This window comes from Anoplopoma fimbria, chromosome 24, assembly GCF_027596085.1.
Source record: "Anoplopoma fimbria isolate UVic2021 breed Golden Eagle Sablefish chromosome 24, Afim_UVic_2022, whole genome shotgun sequence".
NCBI classification, from domain to species: Eukaryota; Metazoa; Chordata; class Actinopteri; order Perciformes; family Anoplopomatidae; genus Anoplopoma; species Anoplopoma fimbria.
The window spans coordinates 16,568,879-16,585,776 of record NC_072472.1 but is presented as its reverse complement, the minus strand read 5'-3'; the positions used below and the strand labels follow the sequence as shown (position 1 = coordinate 16,585,776).

The following is a 16,898-nucleotide window of genomic DNA, read 5'->3' as shown; positions in this document are numbered from 1 at the left end:
ACTACTTTCTGCACTTTACATAATTGGTATTTTACAATCCAGTGTACAATACCTCATATCATGTGGATGATGTTTGGTTGAAGAGGGCAAAAAAATCGACCCTGATAAATGTCAGATTTTGTAAGTCATGGGAAAGCCTGCAGACCAGTGGGAACTGGAGTGGATGGGATGAAGCATGTACAGAGACAAATACTTTTGCTGGCTCCATAGAAGAAGCCCTCTGCCTTGGCAAACAACAGTAGGAAAGCATAAGCAACGTGTCTAGTCATATGAAAAATACATGTACGTTAAACGTTTTAAAGGACGATGAGGAGTAGCAATTTGATTAAATTCAATCCACTACGATGTAATAGTCCCGTAGAAAGGCAGCAGCGCTCTGTCGTGCATAATTACAAAGCTACTGCCAAATAAATATTTCTGGATAATGAAGATTCCGCCTCATCCTAGCAAACACGGCAGTTAACCACGCTACAGGGGGTGCCTGAACGCCTCACGCTGTCCATCCGGGTGACCTGGAGTTTCCGCTCAGTAAATAGCTAACGCTAGCTAGCTTAGCTGGCGGAGGCTGCAGCATACTGCGGCGCCTGATACGCAAATACAAACAAAAGTTTCTACCGACTGTGTAAAGTCTGAATTAAAAGTATTTTTTGTGATTTTTCCTTTGACCTCACAATGGTGATACGGGCATATGTAGAAATGGTCGTTACAAAGATATGTTATTTTGTCTAGCTAACATTAGCTAGCTCACTCAGCTATACTCTGCCTGGTTGAACTGACCTGTAGCAGGTTAGCTTCTAGCTATCAGCAGACACAGCAAGCTGGCCGAAATACATTTGACCAAATCTGAAGTTAGCTAACGAAAGGTAAGTGCATCTTTGGCATTTCCAATATCTTGTTTTCATCATATTGCTAGCGAGATGTCTAACGTGGACGGACGCAGTTAGCTAACGTTGTAGCGTCACTTTAGTGTAACAGCGTTGTGGATAACATCAGGTGAGTCTGAAACCAAGCTGCAGCTTACTGTTGTTTTTTAAATCATTGTGTTGTCGCATCGTCCCACCAGTTTTAAAATAGGCAGACGCCTACTGAAAAGAAAACACTTGGGCATTTGTGTTTGCAACTTCACAGCACACCTATTGCACATTTTGAGGACGTATGTTTACAAATGCATGTCCATATCAGTTAACAGATATGCATCTCTCTTGTATCAAATGAAAGCTACTGTGAATGATCTACACTAAAGTTGCAAGTCACTGTAAATGTTATCCATTTAGGATGTCGGACTCGGACAGTGACGAGGATCAGGATCGCCCTTTCTCTCTGACTGGCTTCCTCTTTGGAAACATCAACGAAGATGGACAGCTGGAGGACGACAGTGTGCTGGACAATGTGGGTGTTTCAAAGATGATTTCCTACTTCAAATTTAAGAGTATAATTAGCGTAGTATCATCATGCATATCATTCATTTAAACTAAGATGATTAAATTAACGCGGAAAATATATATATATATCATTTCACCCAGGAGTCCAAAAAGCATTTGGCTGGTTTGGGTACACTTGGACTGGGCTCACTTATTACAGAGATCACTGCCGATGATGATGAGGATGATGAAGATGATAGCAGAGAGACTGCTAATGTGGACGCAGATGGTTGGTTTAACTTTAAAAATGAACTTTTTTTTATCATTAATAAAGCCAGGAACAGGGTGGAATGACATTTGCAACATTTCTCCTCTTCCAGGTTGGGTTAAAAGTACCGAAGATGCAGTTGATTATTCTGACATCAGTGAGGTTGCTGAGGATGAGACAAAGAAGTACCGTCAGGCCATGGGGTCTTTGCAGCCCAGCAGGAAAACAGGTGATCAACTAACAGCGCCTTAGAGTGGTATCGTTGTCAGACTCAAGTAAAAATTGCACGTCTAACTTTATTTCTTTCCTTAATTTTTTCTTAAGATGTTTAAAATGGACCTAATTTTTTGATAAATAGAAGTATTTTCTCTAAAAAAAGAATGAAACCCAAATTCTACAAAAAGACTAACCCTCTTTTCACTTAAGGTTACTTTGTCCACCATATAGCTTTTACCACAATTTTCATTCAACCCTACAAAGTATTTAAAATTGTTGTTGGACTGTTAAGTGATAAATATTTTTGAACTTTTTCAAATTATTTTATCTTAGATGATGATGATGAAGATGACTATGATGCTGACTGCGAGGATATTGATACCAAGCTTATGCCTCCTCCGCCACCCCCAAGTCTTCCTACAGCTGCTAAGAAAGAGGAACCTTCCTCTCAGAGCACAACTGGTAAGGACACGTTTACTCATAATGATGGTGTTGTCATAGTGAATTTGCTAAGGGTAGTTCATCATGTTATTGTGAGTTTTAGAAAATATACTGAACTTGATCATATAGTTAACTCAATACCAGTTCAGATTAGGTTCAAATATTTTTTTTTATCTCAAATATCTAAAATTAACTTTGATTGTCTCTGATGCTGCTGTGACCTGTCCCTGTCTCTCCTCACAGTGGGGGAAGAGGGTGATGGCATCATCCTGCCCTCCATCATCGCGCCATCCTCTACGGCTGATAAGGTTGACTTCAGCAGCTCCTCAGACTCTGAGTCAGAAACTGACCGTCCCTGCCAGGGCTTGGGGTCTGGAGGCCCCCCGGACAGTCTCACCCTCCCTCTTGCTGGCATCATGCAGAAGGATGCTGCCAAAGCACTGCCAGGTGTTACAGAGCTCTTCCCAGAGTTCAGGCCTGGAAGGGTAAAGAGTCTTTACAGCCACTGTCTACTAAGATTCATTATTACACATCCTAAAGGTTTATTTTATAATCATTTTTTTAACTGAGACCCGCTGTCTGTCGGATGTTCTACCAGGTGCTTAGATTCTTGCGGCTATTCGGTCCTGGTAAGAACATGCCATCAGTTTGGAGGAGTGCCCGCAGGAAGAAGAAGCGGAAGCACCGCGACCCTCAGCCCGGGACACCTCCTCCAGAAGGAGAGCCAACAGAGCAAAGCCAGGAGAAGAAGTCTGGATGGCTGTATGAGTATGCACCACCTCCTCCCCCAGAGCAGTGTCTCTCTGATGATGAGGTAAATGTCCCAGTGTTGCAGGGTATTATTATTATATATTATTGTATGCACCAATGTCAGCTGGTAGTACCCTGGCGATTGGTCATTGTATCCAACACTGAACATGCTTTTCTTTGCCACCGCACAGATAACTATGATGGCTCCAGTAGAATCCAAGTTCTCACAAACTTGTGGCGACGGGGACAAGGAGGCAGAGACTCGACCTAAAGTAGCAGAATGGAGATATGGTCCAGCCCAGCTCTGGTACGACATGCTAGGCGTCTCTGAGGATGGAAGCAACTTCAACTACGGCTTCAGGCTGAAAGAAGAGCAGAGCAGTAAGCCTCAGCAGCAGGACATGCCTGAAGAAATAACACATCGTGCTCATGAGGTATGCAGTGGATATCTGTAGCCTGAACATAAAGATTATACTGATTGTGTTACTTATATTGTGTATGATATATTTCTAGTTTCTGAGGCGGGGCGGCGACGACAATGCTGACAGTGATGATGGAGATAAGGAACGATCAGCCCTCGAGAATGAGCTCTTCCTGATGGTCACGCAGCTGAAATGGGAGGACGATATTATCTGGAATGGGGAGGACGTAAAACACAAGGGCACAAAGACTCAGCGGGCCAGCCTGGCAGGATGGCTGCCCTCTAGCATGACCCGCAATGCCAATGCTTACAATGCACAGCAGGGTAAGACACCAGGAAAAATACAGGAGAAACTCTTGTAATGGTTTTTTTGTGTGTGTGAAGCAAATGGCAGACTATACCCAGGTGGTGTTAACAAAACTTGAAAGACACTGTAGCCGCAAAACTCAAACGCTGTATTACTACATGTGTGTAAAAGAAATATAATAGTATATTTTATTTTACAGGTCTTTCAAGAAGTAATTCTCAGTTGGTGCCACCTACGCCTCCACCAATGCCCAAAGTTTCGTCAATATCTGGCTCTAAGCGGGAAAAAAACAGCCATGATAATCAATGTGAGTTCATATTTAGGTCACAATACAAATAATAGATTCATCAGACCTTTTTTTATCTCAGGCTAACCAATCATTTTCTCCATTGTCCTCGTTTGTTCTTGTTCCTCCGCAGCCTTTCAAGAAGATGACTCTCCCTGGTTCTCCATTTTCCCAATTGACAGCGAGGAGTTAGTGTATGGACGCTGGGAAGATAACATTATCTGGGACGACCAGGAGATGGATCGCTTGCTCGCTCCACCGGTTCTCACACTGGATCCCAATGATGAAAATATCATTCTAGGTATATTCAGAATTCCCATCTGATAAGGCTTCATAATCACCTTTTGTTTTTCCAAAATTAACATCCTGATGTAAAATATACAGAAATGACCTTTCTAAAGTTTGCAAATGTGTCAATGTTTTGAAAGCTGAGTTATCACAATTACGAGGAGAACAAAAACCATCTGTTTTATGCATACATGTTTCACACATTTATCATCTTAACTCAGCATTGTAAGTAAATCCTGTAAACCAGAATACAATGTTGTCAGTGCACTGAGGCAGATAGTCTGCTTATGCTGACAAACTGCTGTCTCTTGTAGAAATCCCGAATGAAAAGGAGGAGATGACTTCCCACTCCCCGTCAAAAGAGAATAAGAAGGAAACTGCAATCAAAAAGAGCCGCATCCTGCTGGGGAAGACTGGGGTGATAAAAGATGAGCCACAGCAGGTATGCTGCCTCTCCAGGGCAGGCAAATGTGAATTATGAAATACAAGATCACAAGGTCTGATTTACAGAGTAGATGTGAGTCATTTGAAACAGAAAATGTTAAAATATGGAAGATCAGGGCTACATTATTAAGGATGAAATTATGAAATAAAAGTGACAGAATTTTTACACCTGAGGATAGAAATTTCTTCTTAGGTGCCATTTTTTTGTAGGCGGTTAGGATAATGGTCTTCTAACATTGCAGTTATTAAAATAGAGAAAGGTTTAAAGGACATTACTTTTAGTTGACAATGTGGTTTCTCTCAACTCAGAACATGTCGCAGCCTGAAGTGAAGGACCCGTGGAACCTCTCCAATGATGAGTTCTACTATCCTAAACAGCAGGGCCTGAGGGGGACGTTCGGTGGCAACATCATTCAGGTAAGCTGCAGCACACTAAAATAAAGGTAAAGCCCACTGAATGTGGGAAACATGGATATGCTTTAAATTGTATTTTATGCTGAATATCATAACAGAATCATAAAGTAGACTCACAACCTGTGAAATTAACTCAACAGAGCTGAAATGTAGAAATTTATAATTTGATTTAGTGCATTTTGTCTCTTTAACAGCACTCCATCCCGGCCCTGGAGCTGAGGCAGCCCTTCTTTCCCACTCACATGGGTCCCATGAAATTGCGGCAGTTTCATCGATCGACTCTGAAGAAGTACTCATTCGGGTCTTTAGCTCAGCCGGGTCCCCATGCTGTCCAGCCGCTGCTCAAACACATTAAGAAGAAGGCCAAGGTGGAGCCCTGTTCCAAACAAGCATTACAACTCTATGAACATTCAGATAATCTTTTTAGTGTTTTGCAATTTTTGCACATTGGTGAATTGTCGAGTGCATATATTGATCATTTTTTGTTGTTGTATAGATGCGAGAGCAGGAGCGGCAGGCGTCAGGAGGAGGAGACATGTTCTTCATGCGAACCCCACAGGACTTGACGGGTAAAGATGGAGATCTGATCCTGGCAGAGTACAGTGAAGAAAACCCCCCTCTCATCATGCAAGTTGGCTTGGCCACTAAGATCAAAAACTACTACAAAAGGGTGAGTCAGCCTTTGTTTTTCCACTTGTGGCTTTGCATATTGTTAGCAAAGACATGTATACATATAGGTGTAATTTTGCTTCTCTTATTCATTTCAGTTTGCAGAATTGTTTGGGGTTTCATTATTGTGTTAATTTAAGATGATGTAATTAAACTTAATAAAAATGGCAGACTCCACATTTTCTTCTTCTTTCTGCTAGATAGTAGTTGTTAAAAACATTATGCGTTGTTGGTTTCTCCTTCAGAAACCTGGAAAGGATCCTGGAGCCCCCGACTGTAAATATGGAGAGACCGTATACTGCCACACATCCCCTTTCCTGGGTTCTCTTCATCCTGGACAGCTGCTCCCGGTCAGCACCTTCCCAGTCAAATCATCAGTATTCAGATAGTGAAAATATATGAAGCATCACTTATCTTGTTATCATGCCAAACAATATAATGGTATGTCCTTTTTCTTGTAGGCATTTGAAAACAACCTCTTCCGTGCTCCAATCTATCTGCACAAGATGCCAGAGACTGATTTCTTGGTTCTACGAACTCGACACGGCTACTACATTAGAGAGATCGTGGACATATTTGTTGTTGGTCAGGAGTGCCCCTTATTCGAGGTTCCAGGGCCCAACTCCAAACGAGCCAATACTCACATCAGAGACTTCCTACAGGTACATTTATGAATCTGGACTCTCCCAGAAACGTGAGCCGCTTTTGTTGCAAATGCTGAGCTGTGACATCCGTGTTCCCTAGGTGTTCATTTACCGCTTGTTCTGGAAGAGCAAGGACCGGCCCCGGAGGATCCGCATGGAGGATATAAAGAAAGCATTTCCCTCACACTCTGAGAGCAGCATCAGGAAACGACTAAAACTCTGTGCTGACTTCAAGCGTACAGGTAGACCAAGCTCATTCATTATCCCTGTACGCCCCCCCATTCAGGGATCATGATCATTTGTTGGACTAACCCAGTGTGTTTATATCAGGGCAATGTTGAGGTTATACAGATGTACTGTTCATGAGCAAAGGAGTGTGTGTGCCTTTAATTGACAGACAGGAATTTGGGCAGGAAAAGAGCTTTTAACACCAGCTATGGAATTGTCTCTAAAGGTAAGATGTAGTTAAAGGACAGTATAAGGACACAGGGTACAAATACTTAGTACTTACAATCAGCAAGTCATGGTTTTCTACAATGTCTAACATACACATACCTATAATGGAAAGTCTGAAAAGGACATGTGTCGTGCTTATGATACCGCCTGCTGTGTTCAAGAGGTTACAGATACGAGAGAAAAATCTAACAGTTTCTTGTCTTCATTCCAGGTATGGACTCTAACTGGTGGGTTCTGAAGCCTGACTTCAGGTTGCCAACAGAGGAGGAGATCAGGGCCATGGTGTCTCCGGAGCAGTGCTGCGCTTACTATAGCATGCTGGTGGCAGAGCAGAGACTCAAGGTAACAGTGTCTGCCTCTAAATAACTCCAGAAGGTTAAAGGGGTAGTTCGGATCATTTGAAGTGGTAAAATGGTGAATGGACTTGTACTTGTATAGCGCCTTTCTGGTCTTCCGACCACTCGAAGCGCTTTTACCGTACATTGCATTCACACATTCACACACATGGCACAGCTATCGGGAGCGATTTTGGGTTAAGCATCTCGCTCAAGGGCACATAGACATGGGCTAGAAGAGCCGGAGATCAAACCGCCGATCTTATGATTACTTTATGAGCCACAGTCGCCCGTAGTGGTGTTGTATCAGGTACTTATGCATAGTTTTTGTATTACCTACAGGTTGAAAAAAACTGACTACAGACTAGATTACCAGCACGCAAGCAGAGCAATGTACTGCTGTGGGCGGGGGCAGCATTTAACCACTCAAAAAAAAGCCCAGTCAAAAAAAAAACAATACCAGTTTTAACACTTTATTTAAAATATTTTCATGTTTTTCTTTCTCTGTCAGACAGCCCTTTCCGACAGGGAACCAAAGCCTCTCTCAATGCTCTCTTCAAAGCCACCAGACTCTTACACAGTTATTTTGTCTTGCAGAACACAGGAGTTGCTGATCTATCGCTGCCTCGGTCAGTTAGTTTGTTTCTGTTATTGTGTGACTTTAGTGAATCAACTGAAGTCACACTAAGACAAACAAACTATTCTAAATGTAGCGTACACTTAATACTTTTCAGTTGCTGAAATGCATTTTGCAGCAGTACAGCTCGTATTTCTGTCTGCTTTTCCAAACTGAAGGGTGTGCAGACAGCCATCTACTGTAGTTAACACACTGACTATGGATAAGTAGCTCATACAACCCCACTTCAAAACATCCAATCTATCCCCTTAACACACGTGATTGTTGTGGCATGGCTTGACTAACAAGTCATCATACACCTTTAGGATGCTGGATATGGTGAGAAGTCCTTCTTTGCTCCAGAGGAGGAGAATGAAGAGGACTTTCAAATGAAGATTGACGATGAGGTATGTGCTTCCTCATAATCAAGTTAGGTGCTTATGATTTGCGATTAACAAAACTTTTTAGATTCATACCATGCTTATCCTGTGTAACACATCTTAGGTGCGGACAGCTCCTTGGAACACAACAAGAGCCTTCATTTCTGCCATGAAGGGGAAATGCCTGTTGGAGGTTACAGGCGTGGCTGATCCTACAGGCTGTGGAGAGGGTTTCTCCTACGTCAAAGTGCCCAACAAGCCCACTCAACAGAAGGTCTGACTATCTTAAGCAAAAAAAATTGCCAACCCATATCCTGCATTGGGTAAATATAGAGGGTTAAAACTTTGATCCTGTGTGTTTTTTCAGGATGACAAAGAGCCACAGCCTGCCAAGAAGACAGTGACGGGGACGGACGCTGACCTGAGGAGGCTCTCACTGAAAAATGCCAAGCAGCTGCTGCGCAAGTTTGGTGTTCCAGAGGAAGAGGTAAGACCATGTTTATATGCAACATGTACCTAAATCTGTTGTAGGACAGCCTAGTGTTTAAAGATATCGTCCCCTAATTAGACGATCTATACAATAACCATTTTGTTTACCACAGCAGTGGATATCTAAAGTTGTCTATGCTCTTATATTTTAAAACCTGCGAAAACTCTGCAATGTTTAGGGTGTTTCTTTTTAAGCTTATCTTTCAGCCTTGTTAAAGTCATTGCATGACTGTATGTGTTTTAGATCAAGAAGCTCTCACGATGGGAGGTGATTGACGTGGTTAGAACCATGTCCACGGAGCAGGCGCGTTCAGGCGAGGGACCCATGAGCAAGTTTGCCAGAGGCTCTCGTTTCTCCGTTGCGGAACACCAGGAGCGCTACAAGGAAGAGTGCCAGAGGATATTTGACCTGCAGAACAAGTAAGACTCTTATTTAGGGTTATATGTGTTATTCAGGATTCTGTCTGAGCACAACTTGAGTCCCTCTCCTTGTTGGTTCCTCGTCACAGAGTCTTAGAGTCGACAGAGGTGCTCTCCACGGACACAGACAGCAGCTCGGCGGAGGACAGTGACTTTGAGGAGATGGGGAAGAACATTGAGAACATGCTGCAGAACAAGAAGACCAGCTCGCAGCTCTCCCGAGAGAGGGAGGAGCAGGAGAGGAAAGAGCTGCACCGGATGCTGATGGGCGAGGACAGTGATCGGGACCATAAGGGACGCAAGGAGCGGCGCAAAGGCTTGTGTGAGTCCGTGTTTCTGAAAGTCAGATATCTTTAAGGTGCACTGAGGACATATCTGCATTAGCTTTGTGAGGTTGCAAAATGTTTTTTGTCTCTAACTATAAACGTTACTTCCCTTCGCTCTACAGCCAGCTCCCTATCCACCGGCTCCCACAAGGACGATGACACGTCCTCCGTCACCAGCCTAAACTCAGCGGCCACAGGGCGGCGCCTCAAGATCTATCGCACCTTCAGGGATGAGGACGGCAAGGAATATGTCCGATGCGAGACAGTACGCAAGGCTTCCGTCATCGACGCCTACACAAGGATCCGAACCACCAAGGATGAAGAATTCATGTGGGTCTCACTCATCAAATTGTGTCCTTTCATATCTTACAGTGTATATTTGATACTCAGGAGTAACCAATCATAATGTTCAATAACCATGTCAGGCTAAGATTAATCACATATGTATAGCTTGGTGTTATGATGTCGTATTTCAAATAACTATTTTGAAAAGTCTGCTCTTTATTGAGCAGTGTCTAATTAATAGAAAGGAAGCAATGATAATGTGCGTACATGACAGCTCTGCAACTTCCACCAAAACTTTCATTATTTGTATGCAAATAGCTTTGATGCAGCTGCAAACAACATACATTTGAAAGCATACATTTTCATTATGTCTTATATTTTTTTCAAGTCATACAGTTAACCAGCATGTCGGCCTAATGTTGCCTTAACGTCTGTAGTGGAAACAAAGGGAGCTCATTAAGGGTAAAGCCTAAAAGCTTATATCGTAGAAATGACACTTAATTAGGCCCATGCCATCATCACAACTGAACCAGTGAATGTAAAACAGCCAGTAATGTGTATCTTTGTGGTCGCAGACGAAAGTTTGCCCTCTTCGATGAGCAGCACAGAGAAGAGATGAGGAAGGAGCGCCGGCGTATTCAGGAGCAGCTGAGGAGGCTAAAGAGAAACCAAGAGAAAGACAAGATCAAGGGACCCCCAGAGAAGAAGGCCAAGAAGGTGAAGGAGAGACCAGACCTCAAGGTGAAAGTAAGTTAACCGATTTATTACTTCTCTCTTTTACTTTCCTTTTCCTCACCCAGATATTTGTTACCCAGCTAAATGCAAACCAGTGGTTTTCCATTGGTGTAGACAATGTGTGTATTTGCACATTGCTTTTTCAGAAATACTTTCATATATCACAGGAAGATTATTAGTCGTGTTCCTTAATGTTTGCCTCTTTTCCCTAGTTAAAGTGCGGAGCGTGTGGAGCCATTGGACACATGAGAACCAACAAGTTCTGCCCGCTGTACTATCAGACCAACGCCCCACCTTCTAACCCAGTTGCTATGACAGAGGAGCAGGAGGAGGAGCTGGAGAAGACCGTCATCCACAACGACAACGAGGAACTGATCAAGGTGGAGGGCACCAAGATCGTGCTGGGCAAACAGCTCATTGAGAGGTAAGTGACTGTCCTCTTCCTCACCCTCATACCACTGAAAAGAGTTGCAGCTAATTTTTGCATGTTCTGCAAAATTCTTCCAGTTATAAATTACCGCAATATTTTTTAAATATAGCTCGAAGGGCAGCTAGAGACGCGCTGATAAAAGAATGGTCTGTAGCCTTTACCCCCTGCAGTTCCTAACATTTATTTTCTCCAACAGTGCTGATGAGGTCCGCAGAAAATCTTTAGTGCTCAAGTTCCCCAAGCAACAGCTGCCACCAAAGAAGAAGAGACGCGTGGGCAACGCGGTGCACTGCGACTACCTCAGCGTACGCAACGTTCCACAGCTCATCTTTATACATTTTGAACTGAGAGTCCCTTTAGCTGCTTTTTCACACCGTTTTTTGTTTCGTAACATTCACAGAAACCACACAAGGCCATCCACCGCAGGCGCACTGACCCCATGGTGACCTTGTCCTCCGTGCTGGAGAGCGTCATCAATGACATGCGGGATCACCCCAACGTACGCTCTGCAGGCATCCACCTCAACAACATTTCTTTTTTTCCAGACTCCTTCTTTACTGCTGTACAGTCCCATTTTTTTTACTTCTGCCTCTTTCTATGTAGACATATCCATTCCACACTCCAGTGAATGCCAAGGTTGTGAAGGACTACTATAAGATCATCACACGGCCCATGGACCTGCAGACGCTGAGGGAGAACGTACGTAAGCGAATATACCCATCAAGGGACGAGTTCCGTGAAGCAGTGGAAGTTATCGTCAAGAACAGCGCCACCTACAATGGTAAATTATAAGAATGTGTTTAACCTCCTCTCTTGAAAACAGACTTAAGTCTTACTCCAGTTAGACTTTCAATTTAAACCCACATCAAAGTGTTATAAGGTGGCTCTCTGTTTTTGTTGCACCAGGGGCAAAACATCCAATAACACAGGTAGCACAGTCCATGCTGGACCTGTGCGATGCTAAACTGAAAGAGGTGAGTGTTAAAGTAAATATTTTGTCTCATTAAATCATCCTCCTGCCCTTTTGCAAATTTTCTCATTAACCATTAAACCTCTGTTTGTGTGTGTGCAGAAGGAAGACAGGCTGGTGAGGCTGGAGAAAGCCATCAACCCGTTGCTGGATGATGATGATCAGGTGGCCTTCTCCTTCATCCTCGACAACATTGTGACCCAGAAAATGATGGTAGTTCCCGATGTGAGTCCCACCTGCGTCTCTTTTCTTTTTTTTTTACCCTGATAAATATGAGAGCCCTGATCAGTTCACATGCAGAAAAATGTAATGAACTCATCCCTTAACTCCTCCCTTCACTTTAGTCATGGCCGTTTCACCATCCTGTCAACAAAAAGTTTGTGCCCGATTATTACAAGGTGATTGTATGCCCCATGGATCTGGAGAACATCCGCAAGGTGAGAGTCATACAAAAGATACTCATTTTATATTTTGAATATCAGCAATAGAAATAAATTTAACAGAAACTGAGCCTCTTATGTGTGTTTTTATTTTGTGGTTCAACAGAACATCTCCAAACACAAATACCAGAACCGAGATTCGTTCCTGTCAGACGTCAGTCTCGTCCATGCCAACAGTATCAAGTACAATGGTAATTGTGTTAACATCGCCGTTATGTGACCTTCGAGATTTGTCTGGTTTAGTTAAGATGTGGTTTGAAGCACCAATTACACACATCTCTGCTTTCCTCCACAGGCGCAGAAAGTCCTTACACCAAGACGGCCCTGGATATTGTCAATGTGTGCAAGCAAACCTTGGCAGAGGTATGTTGAGTCTTTGTCTTTTACTTTTCACTTTTTTAATGGCAGGGGGAAAGGTCACATTAGTGAGTATTTATGCAGTGAGTTAGCATATCGTCAGATGTAAAAGGATTTTTAAAAATGTACTTTTTTCATAAACCTTCTCCATCTAATGAATAGTTTACCCTCCTGTTTTTCACACACATCCTATTATTATTATTGTACAAAATAGTTAAATTATATTCAATAGTGGCATACTGTAGAATCATAAAACACAGTGTTGTACTTGTAAAATAATTAATACTGTACATCTTTTATGAAATTGCTGCCAATTGTTTCAGTTGCCTGTTTTTGTGCCTCCAGTATGATGAGCACTTGACCCAGTTGGAGAAGGACATCTCTACTGCTAAAGAAGCGGCTCTAGATGCAGCAGACTTTGAGAGTCTGGACCCGATGACTCCTGGGCCATACACACCACAGGTAGGAGAGCTGCCAGGGTCAATTTTTGTTTTACTAGCTTGGTAAATGGTTGATTTCCGGGGTATCTTACTACATCGTCAAAAGACTTAAGGCCTCCAGCTTTGTATAAAGTGCCACTTCAGGTAGTCTTTACTTTTCTTTGTGCTGTATTCTCCGGTCCACTCCTTGTAGTTCTCCTAGCCCGTATATTTGTTCACTCGTTCTCTGCACTAACTCTCCTTTCCAGACTTTCACCTTTCATCCTTATAATCTAGTTTCTTCACCGTAGTGTCTCTTTTCCCCCTCCCTGTTTTTTCTCCTTCGTTCCTGCCGTCTTGTCCTGTCTCTCCCTTTGTGTGTGCCGCTCTGTGTGGCGTTGGCCAGCCGGCTGATCTGTTTGACAGCGGGGCCTCAGGGAGTCTGCCTAGAGAGACCAGCAGCCTTTTCTCTGAGGGACCTCTAGTGGTTGCTCCAGAGAAGAGAGGGGGGCAGGTACGGAGAGAGACAGATATAAGGCTCGCAACCACATGCCACCTCTCCTCAAACTACCCGCAGAGCATCCAGCTAGATTACAGGCTTTCGTTGAAACTGCTCAAGTTAAATTTGTTCCTCACACCAGAACATCTCAGATTACATTACAGCATACAGTGAGTGTAGTTATTTTGATTCTTGGCTCCGTCTTTTGGCAAGAGATGTCAGACTTTTATCATACTGCCCCTCAGGGTCGCCACGGCAGAAGACCCGGGGAGGAAGAGTCAGATGTGGACATTGAAGGCTTTGAGGAGGATGAGGATGGGAAACCCAAAACTCCTGCTCCTGTAAGAAAGACAGATTTATAAAAAAGATTATTAGTTCATATGAGGTCACTGCGGCTTTGCATTTATGAGCAAATTAAAACATACCAACTAGCCAACACAATGGCAGGACCAATTTCAGGTCTTGCCATTGTGTTGCCTTAAATATTAATTTTACAAACTTTAAGTTCATACTTACGATTCTCCCATGATTTTAGTTGGATGGCCTGGTTGCGTTGCAGTAGGGAATAATTGTGCATTTATTTAATGTTTTCGGAGATACAGTTGTAAAATCTATTTCTTTTCACACCTTTTATCTTCTCAAACATTCTCTTGTACTATTTAATTGTACTGTTTTATTTATTGCTCTTTATTTGTAATTTTGTGTATCTGTGTACTTCTTACTAATTTATCTCTGACAAATTTGTCTGTCCTGTCTTTTTTAGGCAGAGGATGCAGACGGAGACCTAGAGGACGACGATGATGAAGAGGACATGTTGCTGCCACCTCGCAGAGGGATGCACGACGAGGAGGAGGAGGAAGAGGATGGAATATCTAACCGCCCAGCCCAAGCCAGCGTGCTGTACCAGGACCTGCTCATGTCTGACGGAGAGGACGACGCCAGCGAAGAGGAGGGCGACAACCCGTTCTCCTGTAAGTCCACCTGCCTATAAGAATAAAGCAATATATATCAAAAATAAGCAAAATAATTCACATCAACACAGGAAGATGTTAAGAAGAATGCATGAATGTAGAATATAAGATGACAACATTATTGTGCTGCAAACATTCAGTTAATGGCAAAAACATTGTAAAATGTGTAAATCTGATGTTCTTTCTATGTGATATAACCGACAATGAGCAAACATCAATCGTTAGTCTTTTGTGTTGTGTGTGTGTGACATCGCTCTTGATTCTTTGTGTGTCTCCTCCAGCCATACAACTTTCGGAGAGTGGAAGCGACTCTGACAGAGAATTGGACGTACGACCTGCACCTCCACGGAGAGCGCAAGAGACGGCCCGCATGGGCATGGAGCAGGAAGAGAGCATGATGTCATATGAGGGGGAAGTGCCCGATGAGCCTCACATGGAAGACAGCAACGTCAGGTACAACTGGCCCAGGAGCCAATTATACTCTTTAAAGCTTCTTACCCACTGGACAAAAAAACAAAAACAATGAACACCCACAAACATCTGGCTTTTGTCTCCAGTGAGAAAGGTTACAATGAGCATTCATACCCAGAAGTAACCCTGCAGTAGTCACGGTTATTTATCGGCTCCAGCTCCATTGACAGTGATGGAAATATGACACCCGGTTTAACCTGATCATTTTTGCTTTGAAGTGAATATATAATAATTAATACCAACATGGATTTGGACAATTATTATTATGTAATTATCTAGAAAACATACAATCAATATGCTCTCCTCAAAGCTACCAGACATTGACAGAAACAGTAATGGTCCTTCGCTGATCGTCGTAAAACACACTTCATTCAAACTCGACAGTAAGAAATAGAAGTCTTGCAACTCTTTCCAACAATCACCAACTCTGGTTGGAGAGTTTGAAAGAAGATTTCAGTCCTGGTGCTACCAGAAAATGCCGTTAAATACTGCAGCAAACGCTCCATGAGCAGCTACACAGTTCCATTGTGCTTCCTGTGAAAAGCCACCAAAAGTTTCACCAGTTGATTTTATTAAATGTGAAGTCCAGCAGTAGGAAATCATCAGATTGTATAAGCAGTACCTTGATGGAGTTTTAATAAGGCGTTAAGAGCGTGATGAGTAAACAGTGAGGCGGACATCAATGAGATAGATAAACAAACTGTGAGGCTGGATTGCAATTATTGTTACCTATGAATCCCAAATGTGTAGGTAGGTAATTTGAATCCACCACTAACAATAAATCTACTATATAGAGAGTTAATTATAGAATGTAAATATATTGAATGGCTATTGCTTAAAAATGCCAACCATAAATAGTTTAAAAAACAGGGTTTGAGTTTATAAATTATAACACATCTTGGCTTCCTGTTTGACTTCCTTCTCTTCTGTCTCAGTTACGGCAGCTATGAGGAGACAGGGAGTCAGAGTCAGTTGCAGCCCATCATTAGCATGGGAAACGGAGAAGACTACGGCATCAGCGAAGAAGAGGAAGAAGATGAGGAAGATGAAGCGCGGAGGAGAGGCCCAGCTGTTCTCTCCAAGGTCCAGCTCAGCGAAGACGAGGAGAGCGAAGAATTTAGATCTATAGGGGGAGACAGCGACATGGACTCTGACAACTAGTTAAACTAGTTATCCACAGTATTAAGACAACATTGTTAATAATCACAGTTTTAAAATGGAAAAAGAAAATAAATTGTACATACTTATTTTGTAAATGATGGTAATGTTTAAAGCTCTGTTGTACCTACCAATATAGGGAAACGCAGCACATTGTAAATCTCAGTTTGCCTTTTATACGTTGAATCAAGTACCATGATGTTTCTTGACATGGAAGTATGTGTACAGGTGTTTTGTACTGTTTTAACTCAGACTTATCCTACACTCATAAGTAGTTCAGCAACTCTTCTTTTCCTATCCCACTTCCTGATTGAAAAATAGAATAAACACACTGAAGGTTAACAGACATTTCTTTCTTAAGAAAAAAACAAACATTTAATCATATGTTAACAGACATTTTTGGCAGTTAGAGATCAGAAAAAAACATGTTTTTCTTTCTATGTTGAAATTTGCCACTAGTGGGGAGATTAGTTTATTAAAACACGAAAGCAACTTGTAAGAGATGATTTGTTTGCAGGTGAGGTAACAAACCACAATGATATGATTAAAGATGAGACTAAAAACATGACTGGGTTGGGTATCAGGATTTTATTGAATGCAGTCTGTGGTTTGAAATCATTGCAGATATTCTA

General features: G+C 42.5%; 1 protein-coding gene across 3 annotated transcripts; it reads left to right on the top strand.

Moving 5' to 3' along the window:
• Positions 1–555: 555 nt before the first annotated feature.
• taf1 (TAF1 RNA polymerase II, TATA box binding protein (TBP)-associated factor) lies at positions 556–16,831 on the top strand. 3 transcript variants are annotated; one of them, XM_054625640.1, is made up of 41 exons: positions 556–863; positions 1,275–1,389; positions 1,524–1,650; positions 1,742–1,858; positions 2,179–2,307; positions 2,530–2,771; positions 2,885–3,100; positions 3,228–3,470; positions 3,550–3,781; positions 3,964–4,071; positions 4,184–4,351; positions 4,653–4,780; positions 5,092–5,199; positions 5,391–5,564; positions 5,693–5,866; positions 6,111–6,215; positions 6,327–6,527; positions 6,610–6,751; positions 7,177–7,307; positions 8,243–8,323; positions 8,421–8,570; positions 8,664–8,783; positions 9,030–9,205; positions 9,295–9,527; positions 9,654–9,861; positions 10,392–10,563; positions 10,764–10,975; positions 11,178–11,286; positions 11,382–11,480; positions 11,585–11,762; positions 11,888–11,955; positions 12,054–12,176; positions 12,296–12,388; positions 12,498–12,582; positions 12,687–12,754; positions 13,094–13,210; positions 13,574–13,681; positions 13,912–14,007; positions 14,430–14,637; positions 14,919–15,090; positions 16,044–16,831. In XM_054625640.1, the coding sequence occupies exons 2-41, from the start codon at positions 1,276–1,278 to the stop codon at positions 16,267–16,269; spliced, it is 5,961 nt and encodes a 1,986-aa protein (XP_054481615.1). In that variant the 5' UTR covers positions 556–863; position 1,275; the 3' UTR covers positions 16,270–16,831. The 3 variants fall into 3 exon arrangements, with proteins under 3 accessions (XP_054481615.1, XP_054481613.1, XP_054481614.1); XM_054625638.1 differs by lacking the exon at positions 13,574–13,681 and having other exon boundaries at positions 557–863; XM_054625639.1 differs by lacking the exons at positions 13,574–13,681; positions 13,912–14,007 and having other exon boundaries at positions 558–863.
• Positions 16,832–16,898: the final 67 nt, after the last annotated feature.

Bases quoted from the DNA above. Each gene is read 5' to 3' on its own strand.
- taf1 (XM_054625640.1), top strand. From the start codon at position 1,276: ATGTCGGACTCGGACAGTGACGAGGATCAGGATCGCCCTTTCTCTCTG. The intron at 11,481-11,584 runs GTACGCTCTGCA...CTTTCTATGTAG, and splicing joins ACATGCGGGATCACCCCAAC to ACATATCCATTCCACACTCC. The intron at 13,682-13,911 runs GTACGGAGAGAG...ACTGCCCCTCAG, and splicing joins CAGAGAAGAGAGGGGGGCAG to GGTCGCCACGGCAGAAGACC.